Source organism: Oryza glaberrima, chromosome 12 (genome assembly GCF_000147395.1).
Source record: "Oryza glaberrima chromosome 12, OglaRS2, whole genome shotgun sequence".
NCBI lineage: Eukaryota > Viridiplantae > Streptophyta > Magnoliopsida > Poales > Poaceae > Oryza > Oryza glaberrima.
Window position 1 is genome coordinate 507,384 of NC_068337.1, and position 17,671 is coordinate 525,054.

The window sequence follows — 17,671 nt, forward strand, 5'->3', positions numbered from 1 at the left end:
TGTACATTTAGTCTATAGCTGATGGAAATAGTGTGGTCAAACAGTAGTAATAATATCTACAACACAAGCCCAACAACTCATACCAGAGCAAAGACTAAGCAGTGTAGCTGTGAGTTTAGTTATGCATATCCTCGACAAGGATGGAAAGAAAGGGAATGATTCATGGATTGATTCTATTGTCAAAAAGAAGAAAAAGAAGTTGTTAACCAAGCACTTAACCATTGTTGACATGGGGGCCATAGGGACTTGGAAAAGTCTCATCCTGTTAACAATATTTTGTTTCTTGGACTTAGGAAAATGCAGTCTTTTGTTCTAAACAAAATGAAGCAAAAACTAAAGATACTTTTTTTGGCCAGTGGAGACATATGTGGACTAGTGGCTCCATTGGAAATGATACGTTAATTCATTCCTCATGATTCCCCTGAAACGGGAGAAAAGCTCAGTATAATTTGATATCAGAATTGCTTGATACAGAGGCCTCACCATATAATTATAGAAATGGCCGGTCACGCACATGCAAGATGCAACATCTCTATGATATTTATGCATGGCATAAAAATACTGAAAAATTATACATTTAAGCACCTTTTTTTTAAGAACTGAACTTAAGAAATGGACTTGCTAAATAGTCTGCATACACATTTGTTTTCTCTGTTGCTGAAAGTGAAGGAAAGGTTTTGATAGGATGAAAATCTCTTAAAATCATTATAGATAGTACTAGGTGAAGTTGATGCGTGTTGGTTCACTGATCCTTTAGTACTTGTAGGACAGAAGATAGAATCAAGAACTTACATGGGATTAGCATCATACCACATTATTAACTTAACACTTGCAGTGCAAATCAAGGTCGCAGGAATGACTATGTACGTTTTAACACTGCAATCCATCATGCATCACAGTAGGATCATATCTCGTTTGTGTAATTCTAGGACAAGATCTTGAAATGTCACATTCGTTAGTCTTGGAGTACTCTTATGATTGTGTCATGTTGTCCTGGGGGGAAACATAACTTGTGTCACACGAGTTACCTGAAGCGCAAATATTCACTAGTACTAATCTTGCAGAATGAATTAAAATGGAAGGAATTACATTAACTATGAATTCATTGGCAAGTACTGTTGGAATTAATGAATGGGCCTTAGCCCACTCGAAGATTAATTCTTTGGAAAATCACAAAAGCCCACCTCATGGGATGGCATGCATGTGGAGTTTAGTACCACCTTGCTTATTCTAGGAGAGGGGGACCTCCTTAAAAGGGAGGATGCACTCCTAGCCATTTGAAGCATGTGTGGTGGAGAGAAGAGGGGAAACACACGTGCGCGCTCGCTCGCCTCGCCTCGCCGGGCAGGTGGCGCGCGTGCACGACGTACGCGTCGAATGGTCCGAAAAATTTGGCTCCTCATCCTTGCGCAGATGCAGCCTCCTTTTGCAGTTTTGTTTTGCTGCAAATTCGGATTCGTTTTTGTTTTGGAAACGTTCCGAAAAATCCGGTGCGTGCAAACGGCATGGAGTCCGGATAAGTTACGCGCGACTTATCCGGTTCGGTTACGCGCAGTAGAGATCGTGCGGGCGCCCTGATCAAGCGACCCTTCTCTATATAAATCGACCCGCCGTCTTCACGCAACACAAGCGAAATCAATCTAGGGTTTGCCTCCTACTCTGTACTGCGCCGTCGCTCGTAGACTACTCCATCTCGCTCGCCGGCGTGCACCGGCGATCGGGAGAGCAGGTCTCCGGAACCTCTGCCTTCGACGTCCTGCACAGGGAGAAGGCGGCAATAAGGTTTTTGGGAAGCGCTTCGCGCGACTGCTCCCTGTTCGTTCGCGACGGCTCGTCTTCCTCTTCGCTCGCGTGTTTCGTGCCTTCGTAGACGCTTGCGAAAAGTTTCGACCAAGCAGCCGGTCTTTCCGTCACCTCGGTACGTGTTCAATATGTTGCGCATATTTGATCTGTTCATGTTATACTGTGTAGTTTACATGTGTAGATCTAATGATGCGTTCATGCTAGTTTTCATCTGTAATGTCATGATTTATTTATGGAATAGATTAAATCATTATATGCCTATAATCTCAACAATCCAAAAACCTTATTATAGGCACTGTGATTTTACTATGGCTGGTTTTGCCGATGCACTGAGGCCGGATAAATTCACCGGTGTGCATTTTAAGAGATGGCAGATCAGGGTCACTCTGTGGCTGACAGCTATGAAATGCTTCTGGGTGAGTACTGGCAAACCTGAAGGAATTCTTACTGCTGAACAGCAGAAGCAATTCGAGGAAGCCACTACTCTCTTTGTGGGATGCATTCTTAGCGTTCTTGGCGATCGTCTGGTCGAGGTGTATATGCATATGACCGACGCTAAGGAGTTGTGGGATGCACTGAATACTAAATTCGGTGCTACTGATGCTAGCAATGATCTGTATATCATGGAGCAGTTTCATGACTACAAGATGGCTGACAACCGTTCTGTAGTCGAACAGGCTCATGAGATACAAACCATGGCTAAGGAACTCGAACTCCTTAAGTGTGTCTTACCCGACAAATTTGTGGCCGGGTGCATTATTGCGAAATTACCTCCATCTTGGAGAAGTTTCGGTACTGCACTCAAACACAAGAGACAGGAATACTCCGTTGAGGGGTTGATAGCATCTCTTGATGTTGAGGAGAAAGCTCGGGAAAAGGATGCCGCGTCTAAGGGCGATGGTGGGCAGTCTAGTGCCAATGTTGTGCACAAGGCCCAGAACAAGAGCAAGGGGAAATACAAAGCTCAGCAGACCACCAACTTCAAGAAGCAGAAGAAGAACAACAACAATCCTAATCAGGATGAGAGGACTTGCTTTGTGTGTGGTCAAGTTGGTCATCTGGCTAGGAAGTGTCCACAACGCAAGGGGATGAAGGCACCTGCAGGGCAGACTTCTAAGTCTGCTAATGTGACTATTGGCAACACTGGAGATGGAAGCGGGTATGGTAATTTACCTACTGTTTTTTCAGTTAATCAGTCTACTAATTGGTGGGTTGACACTGGGGCCAATGTACATGTTTGTGCTGACATCTCATTGTTTTCTTCTTATCAGGTCGCACGGGGTTCCACCGTCCTAATGGGGAATGGGTCACATGCTTCTGTTCATGGTGTTGGCACGGTAGATCTGAAGTTTACTTCGGGAAAGATCGTGCAGCTGAAGAACGTGCAGCATGTCCCTTCTATCGACAGGAATCTTGTTAGTGGCTCCCGTCTGACTAGAGACGGATTTAAGTTGGTTTTTGAGTCTAATAAAGTAGTCGTGTCTAAACATGGATATTTTATTGGTAAAGGTTATGAGTGCGGAGGCCTGTTCCGCTTTTCCCTTTCTGATTTCTGCAATAAGTCTGTGAACCATATTTGTGGCAATGTGGATGATGAGGCTAATGTTTGGCACTCACGTTTATGTCATATTAATTTTGGCTTGATATCTCGGCTTTCCAGCATGTGTTTAATTCCTAAGTTTTCCGTTGTCAAAGGTTCTAAGTGCCATAGTTGTGTGCAATCAAAGCAACCTCGCAAGCCTCACAAGGCTGCCGAGGAGAGAAACTTGGCACCACTAGAACTCCTACATTCAGATCTTTGTGAAATGAATGGGGTGTTGACGAAGGGTGGAAAACGATATTTCATGACGTTGATTGATGATGCTACTAGATTTTGCTATGTGTACTTGTTGAAAACGAAAGACGAGGCTCTAGACTATTTTAAAATTTATAAGGCAGAAGTTGAAAATCAACTTGACAGAAAGATAAAAAGGCTTAGGTCTGATCGTGGTGGAGAGTTTTTCTCGAACGAGTTTGACTTATTCTGTGAGGAACATGGCATCATACATGAGAGGTCGCCTCCCTATTCTCCCGAGTCTAATGGTATTGCTGAAAGGAAGAACCGCACACTGACTGACTTGGTGAATGCCATGTTGGACACCGCGGGACTGCCTAAGGCATGGTGGGGGGAGGCATTGTTGACCTCAAATCATGTGTTAAACAGAGTTCCTAACAGAAATAAGGACAAAACACCATATGAGATATGGATTGGGAGAAAACCATCACTTTCTTATTTGCGCACGTGGGGGTGCTTGGCGAAAGTCAATATACCAATAACGAAGAAGCGCAAACTTGGACCTAAGACTGTGGACTGTGTCTTTCTGGGATATGCTCATCATAGCATTGCCTATAGATTTTTAATAGTTAAATCCGAGGTACCGGACATGCATGTTGGTACAATTATGGAGTCTCGTGATGCTACCTTCTTTGAGAGCTTTTTCCCAATGAAGGATACACATAGTGGTTCGAACCAACCCTCTGAAATAATTCCCAGTTCAATCACACCACCAGAACAAACTGAACATACACATGAACATGTCTCTGAGGAGGATGTCAGTGAAGCTCCTCGAAGGAGTAAGAGACAAAGGACGGCTAAGTCTTTTGGTGATGATTTCACTGTGTACCTCGTGGATGACACTCCTAAGTCAATTTCAGAAGCATATGCATCTCCTGATGCAGACTACTGGAAGGAGGCTGTCCGTAGTGAAATGGATTCCATTATCGCTAACGGGACTTGGGAGGTGACAGAGCGACCCTATGGGTGTAAACCTGTGGGGTGCAAGTGGGTGTTCAAGAAGAAGCTTAGGCCTGACGGTACTATTGAAAAGTACAAGGCTCGGCTTGTTGCTAAGGGCTATACTCAGAAAGAAGGCGAAGATTTCTTTGACACTTACTCACCTGTTGCTAGATTGACCACAATTCGTGTGCTACTTTCCCTAGCAGCCTCACATGGTCTTCTCGTTCATCAAATGGACGTTAAGACAGCTTTTCTTAATGGAGAGCTGGATGAGGAGATCTATATGGATCAACCTGATGGGTTTGTAGTTGAAGGTCAAGAAGGCAAAGTGTGCAAATTGTTGAAGTCTTTGTATGGTCTGAAACAAGCTCCTAAACAATGGCACGAGAAATTTGACAAAACATTGACATCTGCAGGCTTTGCAGTCAATGAGGCAGATAAATGTGTGTACTATCGCCATGGTGGGGGTGAGGGAGTTATTTTGTGCTTGTATGTTGACGACATACTGATATTTGGGACAAACCTTGATGTGATAAATGAGGTTAAATCATTCTTGTCTCAAAATTTTGATATGAAGGATTTGGGAGTAGCTGATGTTATCTTAAACATTAAGCTAATTAGAGGTGAGAATGGGATTACACTCTTGCAGTCCCATTATGTGGAGAAGATTTTGAATCGCTTTGGCTACATTGACAGTAAGCCTTCTCCAACACCTTATGATCCTAGCTTGTTGCTTCGCAAGAACAAGAGAATTGCTAGGAATCAACTGGAATACTCCCAAATTATTGGCTCGTTGATGTACCTAGCTAGTGCAACTAGGCCTGATATCTCCTTTGCTGTGAGCAAGTTGAGCCGATTTACCTCTAATCCGGGAGATGATCACTGGCGTGCGCTTGAGCGAGTAATGCGCTATCTGAAAGGTACTGTGGAATTGGGGCTTCACTATACTGGGTATCCTGCGGTACTGGAGGGTTATAGTGATTCTAACTGGATCTCTGATGTGGATGAGATCAAAGCCACTAGTGGATATATCTTCACACTGGGTGGTGGTGCTGTTTCATGGAGGTCTTGCAAACAGACCATTTTGACGAGGTCAACCATGGAAGCAGAGCTGACGGCACTGGATACTGCTACTGTTGAGGCAGAATGGCTGCGTGATCTATTAATGGATCTGCCTATTGTTGAAAAACCGGTGCCGGCTATCCTTATGAACTGTGACAATCAAACGGTAATTGTCAAAGTGAATAGTTCTAAGGATAATATGAAATCGTCTAGACATGTGAAAAGACGATTGAAATCTGTCAGGAAATTAAGAAACTCCGGAGTTATAACGTTGGATTACATCCAAACAGCGAGAAACCTGGCAGATCCCTTCACGAAGGGACTATCACGAAATGTGATAGACAATGCATCGAAGGAGATGGGTTTGAGACCTATATGAGTTATACTATGGTGGTAACCCAGTCTATGTGATCGGAGATCCCGTGAATTAGATCCTGGGAAGAACAAATCATTAGTAAACTAGAGGAGAGTACCAATATATACCCTCTCCAAGTGAAGATGCATGTACTCTCGTGAGCTGCAAGGCAGGTTGGCTATGCCTTAATGAGTTCTGTTGGCTTTAATTAGCAAAGATGTTGTCCTGCAGAACATTCTTGAAAGAACTCACCTTTGTGAGCTTGACTGTTGGTCGCAGTCTATGAAGATTTTGGGTGAATCTTCTAGGAAGCTTACTAAAGACCTAGGAGTATGACTTATACGCTCCACCCGAGGGGTAGTCTACAGACGGTCTAGTACCAGATAAGACTTTGAGTGAAACTTGCTTGCACAAGACTTACAATTCAAGGCGTAGTCTATTGTTCAAGTTGTGAGTAAGTGTAGCTTGGAGTTCTAGGTGGATGTTCAACCTTAATCGGTCTCCATCGAATCGTTGGTATATAAACAGTACATTGGAAAAGGCAAATCTCAGTGGGATTTTGAGATTTGGTGGGGGATTGTTGGAATTAATGAATGGGCCTTAGCCCACTCGAAGATTAATTCTTTGGAAAATCACAAAAGCCCACCTCATGGGATGGCATGCATGTGGAGTTTAGTACCACCTTGCTTATTCTAGGAGAGGGGGACCTCCTTAAAAGGGAGGATGCACTCCTAGCCATTTGAAGCATGTGTGGTGGAGAGAAGAGGGGAAACACACGCGCGCGCTCGCCTCGCCGGGCCGGGCCGGGCCGGGCAGGTGGCGCGCGTGCACGACGTACGCGTCGAATAGTCCGAAAAATTTGGCTCCTCATCCTTGCGCAGATGCAGCCTCCTTTTGCAGTTTTGTTTTGCTGCAAATTCGGATTCATTTTTGTTTTGGAAACGTTCCGAAAAATTCGGTGCGTGCAAACGGCATGGAGTCCGGATAAGTTACGCGCGACTTATCCGGTTCGGTTACGCGCAGTAGAGATCGTGCGGGCGCCCTGATCAAGCGACCCTTCTCTATATAAATCGACCCGCCGTCTTCACGCAACACAAGCGAAATCAATCTAGGGTTTGCCTCCTACTCTGTACTGCGCCGTCGCTCGTAGACTACTCCATTTCGCTCGCCGGCGTGCACCGGCAATCGGGAGAGCAGGTCTCCGGAAACTCTGCCTTCGACGTCCTGCACAGGGAGAAGGCGGCAATAAGGTTTTTGGGAAGCGCTTCGCGCGACTGCTCCCTGTTCGTTCGCGACGGCTCGTCTTCCTCTTCGCTCGCGTGTTTCGTGCCTTCGTAGACGCCTGCGAAAAGTTTCGACCAAGCAGCCGGTCTTTCCGTCACCTCGGTACGTGTTCAATATGTTGCGCATATTTGATCTGTTCATGTTATACTGTGTAGTTTACATGTGTAGATCTAATGATGCGTTCATGCTAGTTTTCATCTGTAATGTCATGATTTATTTATGGAATAGATTAAATCATTATATGCCTATAATCTCAACAAGTACATTGAACAAATAATTAGCCAATGCGCATGGACCATGGATTGATTGAGGGGAGGCAGCTTGAAATGAAGAATGCAAATGCAAGTGTGAAATTAATGATGGCATGAGGCATGTATATATGTAGATTAACGAGAGAATCAAGTGCTAAAGACCTACCTATTCTTTCCAACAAGAAAGCATGCAACCGGCCGGAGTCTGCTACCTGTAGCCCCTTTCCTTTCATATATATATATATACTCTGATCTCATGGATGTGGTCGATCGGCCAGGCTGCTCCTATATAAAGGGCGAGGTGTATAGCAACAGATGTATGCTGCACGCAATCAATTCAGGTCTTGTAAGCTTGCATATAGCTGTCCAGATATGTTTGGTTGCTGACAACAAGCATCTTGATCGATCGAGTTTCAGTATAGTTAAGTTTCAGACTATCAGGCAGCATGGGAAGCAGAGGGTGTTCATGCTGGCTCTTAAGCCTGGCACTGCTCTGCTCCCTGGCTGCTGCCAAGGAGCAATACCATGAGTTTGTGGTCAGTACATATACATGATCATTTATATGCAGTTACTTAGCTCGTCTGAATCTCATCATATATTTTTGCAGCAGCTAGCTTAATTTGGTTGGCATTTCATCATCTGTGCTGCAGATCAGGGAGACAACAGTGAAGAGGCTGTGCAAGAGCCAAAGCATAATGACGGTGAACGGGCAGTTCCCGGGGCCGACGCTGGAGATAAAGGAGGGGGACTCGCTGATCATCAACCTGATAAACCGTGGGAGGTACAACGTGACGCTGCACTGGCACGGGGTGCGGCAGATGAGGACGGGGTGGTCGGACGGGCCGGAGTACGTGACGCAGTGCCCGGTGAGGCCCGGGCAGAGCTACCGGTATCGCTTCACGGTGGCGGCGCAGGAGGGCACCCTCTGGTGGCACGCTCACTCCTCCTGGCTCCGCGCCACCGTCTACGGCGCCCTCCTCATCCGCCCCCGCGATGGCACCAGCTACCCCTTCCACGTCCAGCCCACCAGAGAGCTCGCCCCCATCCTGCTCGGTACGTACGTTTCTTCTGCTACATGCTTTTTAATTATTATCTGTCTCACTATTTTGGCCGCCAATTTGTTTAGTTAATTTGACTTCTGGTATTTTTCTTTTTGCAATTGCATAGCAGATGCATACACGCCCACACATGCTTCTATGTTCTTAACCTCACTGAAATCCTACCGGTTTATTCTAACACATTTTGATCATGAATTTATTATGGATGATATCGATCTGTATGTTTATACATTTGCAATGTAGTACTTAAGTAATATGGTTTATTTGTTAATACCTATGATTTTATCTTTAAAGTATAAATGTTCACACAAAAAAATGCCAACTCAAAATTGCAAAGTATTATGAAATGGAGAGAGCATTTTTTTTTCACCACTATTGCCTAGCTGGATAGTGTACACACATTACCAAACCGACAAAAAATTGTGCAACCATCATCACTGAAATTTCACGCAGCCAATCACTTACAGGTCAAAAGTATGTCCTAGCCGAAATGCAAAAGATTTATAAAGCCAAAGAAAAAGAAGATGCATGTATATGCTTCTTCTCTAATTATTTTCATGATCAGGAATAGCATGCAGCTAGCTAATGATATTTATAGCAGATTAATTTATTGGAATTAAATTGATCTCAGAGCCACGATTGGTTGGTCGGTACCATTGCTATAGTGTGGGGTCAAGCTGTCATAATTTAGCTGCTTTTCACGCATGTTAACGGGCATTATCATTGTTATCAACCACATCTTCCTTTCATCAGAAAAAAAAAACAGCTTTCTAGCCCTTAGGTTGGTTGGCACCAGCTTACTACAAGCTGCTTAGCTCAAAGTCAAAACACATGCATGAGTCAGGGCAGGGTTACCAAACAAGTAAGCATCAGTGCATCATAGCTTTCCAAAGAGCCATACATGATATATCTCAGGAAAAAGCTAGCTAACCAATCATGTTTATGTATCAAAAACTTCATCATTGTGCATGTTTCTCAGATCCTTCTTTACTCATCAATCTGAATTCTGGCGCAAAACTTAAACATGCACATGCTGCCTATGCAAAATTGATGCTGAAAGCATGCTCAATGCTCAATATTCCTCAGAGCCAGCTACTTTTACAAACATTTTTATACTCCTACATGTACCTGAACCTTAAGAACTAAGATATCATCTTTCTCCTACAAAGTACATTTGAGGTTTGTCTCAAAGTTTTGCTCCCTAATAATTAAGAAAATATTCTCAATGAATGTGCAATGCAAGGTTGCAATACATACTTTTTATTTGTTAACAAAAGAAGGTTGCGTTAAAAGTTATCAATTTCTAGAGAGATGCATACACTAGTCTGAACATGTCAAAAGTGAAGAAAATGTTCTTAGAAGCATATGTCCCATTGTTTGAAAAAGTTCGTCCTTGGTCCTCAAAAGTATAACTTCCGGGGAAACCACATAGGCTGTGTTTAATTCCACGCCAGAATTGAAAGTTTGAAGAAATTAGAACGATGTGATGGAAAAGTTAGAAGTCTGTGTGTGTAGAAAAATTCGATGTGATGAAAAAGTTGGAAATTTGAAGAAAAAAATTAAAATCTAAACAGGGCCATAATCAAAATTGCACAATTCAGCCATTTTATTCAGAATGTCGTTGTGAGCTTGTAGCCGACATGGCTCAATGTATAGGCTTAGCTATTCCCTTTTGTATCTTTAGTTGTTGAATAAGAGGAATTCGTATTTTTAAGCAAAAGAACATGTAGGTAGTTACAGGGGTGAGGGGTCACTTAAGCACAAGAAAAAGACAAAGATTAGTTGAAGGTTGAATGGTTGATAGTTGACACACTACAAGTCTGATAAGCAAAATGGTTTGGTGCTACTGTACTGCTAATTAAGGCCATGGATTTCCATGTTGCAAATCCATGTTTACTCTGGCAGTTTGGTACAATTAACAGAAAGGAATGTCACTATACCAGCAGGCTCATTACATGTTTGATTATCAATAAATTAAAATCAGTAAAATCATACTCCCTCCGGTTAAAAATACGGTCTTTTTTTTTTCAAATGCGTAAAAAAATTGCACGTCAATATATTAAAAGAAAAACGTTTTTGTTATACAACGTAATCAGCCAGACCGGCTTATGTCAAGAGAAGGGAGAAAATGCAAAACAAAAGTTGAAGCGGAAAAAACTTCTATGACGGCTAAATGCAACTCCGAACGTTTTAAAATACAGTGAAACTGATTTATACTAAAATAAGTTTATAAAATATAATTAGTTTAAGATATTATAATTTTCAATGCAAATACACGTATATTTTTTTAAGAAAATTTAAGTATTTTTTTTAAAAAAATATTAATGTTTGAAATTTTAAATTTTTGATCAAATCTGAGGAGTTGAGCCCTGAAACGTGTTTAATTGGTTACAGGGGAATGGTGGGACATGAACCCCGTCGACGTGGTGCGCGCCGCCACGCGCACCGGCGCCGCGCCCAACATCTCCGACGCCCTCACCGTAAACGCCCAGCCCGGCGACCTCTACAGCTGCTCCTCCCACGACACGGCCGTCTTCCCCGTCACCTCCGGCGAGACCAACCTCCTCCGCTTCATCAACGCCGCGCTCAACACGGAGCTCTTCGTCTCCCTCGCCGGTCACAACATGACCGTCGTCGCCGCCGACGCCTCCTACACCAAACCGTACACCACCTCCCTCCTCCTCCTCGCCCCCGGCCAGACCACCGACGTCCTCGTCACCTTCGACCAACCTCCCGGCCGCTACTACCTCGCCGCCCGCGCCTACGCCAGCGCCCAGGGCGTCCCCTTCGACAACACCACCACCACCGCCATCTTCGACTACGGCGCCGCCAACAACGCCTCCAGCGCCGCCATCGCCATGCCCACCCTCCCGGCGTACAACGACACCACCGCCGCCACCGCCTTCACGACGAACCTGCGCGGCCTCCGCAAGGCGGAGCTCCCGTCGCGCGTGGACGAGAGCCTCTTCTTCACCGTCGGCGTCGGCCTCTTCAACTGCACCAACGCCACGGCGCAGCAGTGCGGCGGGCCCAACGGGACGCGGTTCGCGGCGAGCATCAACAACGTCTCCTTCGTGCTCCCCTCCTCCACCTCCATCCTCCAGGCGCACCACCACGGCGCGCCCGGCGGCGTGTTCACCGCCGACTTCCCGGCGAGCCCGCCGGTGCAGTTCGACTACACGGCGCAGAACGTGAGCCGCGCGCTGTGGCAGCCGGTGCCGGGCACCAAGGTGTACAAGCTCAAGTACGGCTCCGCCGTGCAGGTGGTGCTCCAGGGCACCAACATCTTCGCCGGCGAGAACCACCCCATCCACCTCCACGGCTACGACTTCTACATCCTCGCCGAGGGGTTGGGCAACTTCGATGCCGGCGCCGACACGGCCAAGTTCAACATGGAGGACCCGCCGATGAGGAACACGGTGGGCGTGCCGGTGAACGGGTGGGCGGTGATACGGTTCGTGGCGGACAACCCGGGGGTGTGGCTGATGCACTGCCATCTCGACGTGCACATCACCTGGGGCCTCGCCATGGCCTTCCTCGTCGACGACGGCGTCGGCGAGCTGCAGTCGCTGGAGGCGCCTCCACCTGACCTGCCACTCTGCTAGTGCCTCCATCAACACATCAAATTAATCACCTCTTGTGTTACTGTTAGCAGCTGATTAATCATTTGGAGATCAGCATTACTGAATTAATTACATGTATCATTTTTCACATTTGTTTCATTAAGAAGATAACAACATTCTCTTCAACGCCCAATTGCATGTATAAGTATAACAACAATACAGATTGAAGTTTGTTGCAAGCATGTATCAAGAAAAGTCCTTACCTCGGAGAGAGACAAAGAAATTCACCTGAAAGATTAATTATTGGGTTAATTATCTCCTGGAAAAGAGCTGCTAAGGACAATACTACAAGTGAGCTTGATAAATGACAGATTCACTTCATCGGTTTGTCATACACAACACTACTCTGTTGCATGCGAATTGTGAATTGCATCTCTTATGCTATTAGCAACTGATTAATCATTTATTTGGAGGCATTGAATTGCATGTACCATCATTTTTCATATTTGTTCATGATCAAGAAACGGCATTCTCATTAACACAGATTGCTGAGGTTGCAAGTATCAATAGAAATCCACACCTGCCAAATTCACCTCAGAGAATGGATCATCTCCTGTCTGAAGAGCTGATAAATACAGCACTGAACTCGACCACTGAGAGATTCAGTTCATTCATTTGTCGCACACAACACAAACTGAAAGTCAATTTTTCTTTCATTTGCCTCTTTATACTCTTAGAGTATACAGAAAATATGAAAAAGTTATTTCATTGGTTTCTTCATGCACTTCCTCACACCAGCAACCATACCAGCCACTAGCTTCTAAATAATAGCTTTTATGCTCTCATGTGCATCCTTCAACTATCTATCACACACAAACTACTGTACATGTATCACACACCAGCACTGTACATGTTTCAAGAAATATACAAATATGTGTAACAGCAATGGCCGCTCCCCCAGCCTCCCAGGGAACAAAAAAATTGATCAGGTGAAGAGAAATAATAAAAGAGAAACAAAACAATTGACCAATTCATTATGTATTGAGAGCATCGCAGGTAACTCCATAACTTCCACTCTAGTATGCTTTTCACTTTTCACTTGGGGGGAAATGATCGATTCTTATACCGAGGTGGCCTCATCTCATTTTCAGGGGCATCACTCTTGCCGCTGCTGCTCTTGCCTCTTAATGGCTCGGTTTCTGAATTATTAGAGATGTGGTTCTGTTGTTGTCTTCTTTCCTGCAAATCAGTTGACAAGTGTTTAATTCATAAGGCAATGATATAATAAATCCATGATTTCATTATGATAAACACTAATACCACGTTATGCAATGCTCTCTATGTCTGATAATGCTGATAAGACAGGTATACATGATATAATCAAATAAGATTGCTCACGTTGTCCATATGTCACTAATTTTACTGTGAGATGAACTTTGGATGTACTTATAACACAATATAGCAGATATGCATGATTTCCAGGTAAATCACTAATCGTACTCTTTAGGTAAAGGAAGAGTTTACAGCTACAGCATTTGCATCTGATATGCACACAGCTATATGAATATGTCACTTATCATATGTATATTTTTGTCACGAATCAAACCTCTTGAGGAATGGGTTCATTAGAGTCCAACATCCGGACCACCTGGTCCATCCTTGGTCTCTTCTCAGAATTCAAATCAATGCACCTCAGAGCTGTCAAAAGGGCACGTTTGAGCTCCTTTGTCGATGGTCTTCTCTCCAGGTTTGGATCAACAACTTCTTCTGATCGTCTGTTGGCAACCATCATTTTAAGCCAGTCAACTAGGTTTACCTACAAATGATCAGTAGTGTGTTACAGTACTTGTCAAATCATAAGTTCATAGCTTCTCGATTGCTTCATAAGTGATTGTAGACTGTAGTTGCATGCTTTTATGTAATAACTTGGTACCGAACAATACAGGAAATCGATGTCAACAGGTATTACCTCATCTGGAGGGCGATCATAGTCAATGGGATCTCTACCTGTAATAGCTTCCAGCAGAACCACCCCAAAACTGTAGACATCACTCTTTTCATTCAAAAGTCCACTGTTAGCATACTCGGGCGCAACATAGCTGCAAAATAATAACACAATTGTTGAGTACCATTAGTGAATAGCACCAACAGAATTTTCTGAAATTACAGTGGCTAAGATTTGAACATAATACAAAGAGAACATGCCTCAATTCATTATACAAAGGCATGAAAAACTTACCCAAAAGTACCCATAACTCGAGTAGCAATATGACTTTTACCAGCACCTAGCATCTTTGCCAAACCAAAGTCAGATATTTTGGCGTTAAACTCATCATCAATCAATATATTACTGGCCTTGATATCACGATGCACAACTTTTGGTTCAATTGCCTCATGTAAGTAAGCAAGGCTGCAAATGTGGTGGTTCTTACCAAATTAGTATTTGCCAAGCAATAAGATGATACAATCTATACTTGATTTATATTCATGATAGTATAGACAACGACTACTTGTGCATAGTAGTGACTAGTAAGCCTAAAATCACAAAGCTGTCAAGATTGTAACATGCACAACAATTTTTAATAGAGCAGCTATCAAGATTGAATGTGCTTGTGTGAATCAATCAGAAGGCGACATTTTTAGTTCTAAGGCATTTAATGGAATAGATAGAGACCCAATAAGTTCACAGTTCGCACCAAGCAAAATCACAAATACAATGTTGACAGCAAACAATTGATCTAGAATGGGCATTTGAATCCACAAGAAGCAATAGTTTAGACTCAGTGAAGGAGTTACTCACGCCTTTGCAGTACCCAAAAGAATTTTCATGCGCGCTAGCCAAGTGAGAGAACTATATTGGGATAACTCTCCATGTAACCAACTTTCAAGATTCCCATTGTTGACATACTCATACACAAGCATCCTGATTATCCACACACAACAAACAATTTCAGTTAAGATACAACAGGTCATAATCTAAGCAATGAGTCCTAATAATACCCATACCTTTGAGTGCCTTCAACGCAGTACCCCAAAAGGCGAACCAAATTCTTGTGTCGGACATGACCAATTGCTTCAACTTCCACTCTGAATTCTCTCTCAGCTTGTCCTCTGCACAGGGCAAGTAGTCATAGCTTAAGTAAAAGGAAGGACAACAAACTGACCCATGCACTGCCACTGCATCACCAAAGAATTGTTATAAGAAAAAATGGAAAATACTCACAGATTGTTAAGGATTTTTTTGACAGCCACTGGGGTGCCATTTGATAATCTGCCACGGTAGACAACACCATACCCACCCTCACCAATTACATTATCCTTTGAAAAACAGTTGGTTGCAAGTTCCAGATCCCTGAGAGTGAACCAATGACCCCAGCCAAGGTAAGAGAACTCAGGTAAGCCTGGCAAGGGAACAGAGTCGGCGGGAGCATGCGAGGAAGACTGTTCACATGTGGAAACAGATTGAATTCCATCATAGTTGTCCACATAATGAAGAGGAACAGAAGGACTGTTATCTTCTCCTTGTATCGTCTTGTCCTCTTGAGCAAACTGATTCACATCTTTATCCACTGGTTCAACAGGTTCATTCTGAATGGCGAGTAGAAGTCCATCATGTACAACGAAATCATTGGGCAAAAATTCCTCCACTGCCCTCACTTCCTTGATATCTTTGGATGCAGAAGGTATTTGGGTAATTGGAATTTCCTTGAATGTCCTACGTGACCGTTTGATCCAAGTTTGTATGGTGAGGCATACAATAAGGATGAGAAGAACACCAAGTAGGGATGCTCCAACAGATATCCCAATTACAACCCAAAGTTTCAGGCCAAAAACAATTGTTCTCTCATGAAGAGAATCTGTTAGAGTGGAGTTTGACGACATCTTCGGATCATCAAGTACCTAAATGGGGAAGATAAGAACATGTCACTCACAAATGCAAATCACCATTTCCCTCAAACATAAAAAAAGAGTGCATTTCTGCAAGAGCATATAACACATAATATATGATTCTGATAGACCATGACAGTAAAGTAGAAAGAAATCATCAAAAAGAGTTACATACATATAAGCTTGCTAGCCGATCAAATGTTCTTAGGATTGCCACAAAGACAAAGGCATGGAAATTTAACAGAATGGTCAGGAACACTACAACTCGTTGAGTCGGCAACACTAGTGGTCATGAGAAAGCTACATGGTAGCAACCAGATAATGACCATGAGTTCAAGACAACACATCGCCATTTGGACACTATCAATTATCAATGAAGCAGCTCTGACCTGTCAACTACCGTTCCCACTTATTGTTCAGAATCGAACAGCTACAGGTTGACATAATTAATTGAGTTATAAACACAAGCCCTTAAGATAGATGATTACAGGCGTTTGAAGATGTAAGTTAAATTGGCCACTAGATCTTACCAAGTAAATATGGGCTACCATTGCAACAGTTGGAAAGATAGAATATTTACAGAGGCAGTCAACTTGGAGTGGATGACAAGAAAGAAAGAAAGAGTAACCAACCTTTATTGGATACAATGGTGAGGAACCAGAAATTGGCCTTCAAGAAGTGAATACGGTAGTGAATGCTGAAGAGCGACCTGAATCCAGAGCCATGGGGAGTGGCAGGCAGAGGGGAAACCTGTAGATCAGAGGAAAGGGTATCCACGCAAATCTGAGGGTAGGGGGGAATGGGAATGAGAGGAAGAAGAAAGCAAATGTGGACGCATACCTGAGCGAGATCCAGACGCAGGAAGAAGAGAAAGCTTGCACTTTGGAGATTGCTTGCTTGGTGCAGGACTGCAGGTGAGGTAGGGGTGATAAGAAGACGACGATAGTGGTGGAGTGTGGCAGCAGCGGCGGCAGGAGGAGAGGAGTTATCATGTGAGGTCGGTAGGTGATGGGAGTGATGGAGAAGAAACCAACCTTATTACGCTTTCTTTTTTTTTCCTCCCGAGGATTAGACTTGCACTGCAAAAACAATTCCAAGATTTGGGTTCGGTTCCTATGGATTCAATCACAAGGAACCAGTCACAGCGAAATCTGCGACGGAAGAATGGGGACGACGGCGGCGAGCTTGGTTTCCCTGAGACTGCTCGCCTCCGCTTGAGGCCGCCACCTTGCAGCTGCTGCCTGCTCCCACTGCCGCCTGGCGGAGGCTGCGGCGCCGTCCGTTTGCTGGAGTCTCTGCCGACGGCTTCCCTGCTGGAGCTCGCGCAGTCGCTCTGTCTGTGTCTGTGTTTCCTCTTTTTTTTTTCCTTTTTTATTATTTTGAGATGACATACTCGCGCTGTGAGATTAGTTTCGCTTGATTTATAAGGAGCGAACGGCCCTATCAAGCCTAGATGATTAATAATGTTTTCCGTGATCAACTAATTTTATAGATATCAACAATTACCGATAGTAAAGATGACAATGGTGGAGTGAGGGTGACCGCTTGACCTGCCCAAGAACTCTACCCGCTTATAGTGTTTTTATTAGGCTCTAATACAAACTAATAAAGGAAAACTTAATACGATATTC

The 17,671-nt window shown here is 43.9% G+C and overlaps 2 protein-coding genes across 3 annotated transcripts; one reads left to right on the forward strand and one right to left on the reverse strand.

Moving 5' to 3' along the window:
• The first annotated feature begins 7,811 nt into the window (after positions 1–7,811).
• Positions 7,812–12,434, forward strand: LOC127757089 (laccase-23). The gene is made up of 3 exons (XM_052282512.1): positions 7,812–8,067; positions 8,182–8,584; positions 10,984–12,434. Exons 1-3 carry the CDS (start codon positions 7,978–7,980, stop codon positions 12,192–12,194), a joined length of 1,704 nt encoding a protein of 567 aa, XP_052138472.1. The 5' UTR covers positions 7,812–7,977; the 3' UTR covers positions 12,195–12,434.
• Positions 12,435–12,847: 413 nt separating this feature from the next.
• On the reverse strand, positions 12,848–17,420 carry LOC127757090 (probable receptor-like protein kinase At5g18500). 2 transcript variants are annotated; one of them, XM_052282514.1, is made up of 10 exons: positions 17,075–17,420; positions 16,881–16,948; positions 16,673–16,790; positions 15,376–16,052; positions 15,159–15,263; positions 14,953–15,075; positions 14,392–14,562; positions 14,122–14,251; positions 13,759–13,968; positions 12,848–13,391 (listed from the first exon to the last, which is right to left on the reverse strand). In XM_052282514.1, the coding sequence occupies exons 4-10, from the start codon at positions 16,032–16,034 to the stop codon at positions 13,248–13,250; spliced, it is 1,542 nt and encodes a 513-aa protein (XP_052138474.1). In that variant the 5' UTR covers positions 16,035–16,052; positions 16,673–16,790; positions 16,881–16,948; positions 17,075–17,420; the 3' UTR covers positions 12,848–13,247. The 2 variants fall into 2 exon arrangements, with proteins under 2 accessions (XP_052138474.1, XP_052138473.1); XM_052282513.1 differs by having other exon boundaries at positions 16,881–17,420.
• Positions 17,421–17,671: the final 251 nt, after the last annotated feature.

Bases quoted from the DNA above. Each gene is read 5' to 3' on its own strand.
- LOC127757089 (XM_052282512.1), top strand. From the start codon at position 7,978: ATGGGAAGCAGAGGGTGTTCATGCTGGCTCTTAAGCCTGGCACTGCTC. The intron at 8,068-8,181 runs GTCAGTACATAT...TCTGTGCTGCAG, and splicing joins AGCAATACCATGAGTTTGTG to ATCAGGGAGACAACAGTGAA. The intron at 8,585-10,983 runs GTACGTACGTTT...AATTGGTTACAG, and splicing joins GCTCGCCCCCATCCTGCTCG to GGGAATGGTGGGACATGAAC.
- LOC127757090 (XM_052282514.1), bottom strand. From the start codon at position 16,034: ATGTCGTCAAACTCCACTCTAACAGATTCTCTTCATGAGAGAACAATT. The intron at 15,076-15,158 runs GTATGGGTATTA...GTGGATAATCAG, and splicing joins TGCGTTGAAGGCACTCAAAG to GATGCTTGTGTATGAGTATG. The intron at 14,252-14,391 runs GTAAGTTTTTCA...ATTATTTTGCAG, and splicing joins CGAGTTATGGGTACTTTTGG to CTATGTTGCGCCCGAGTATG.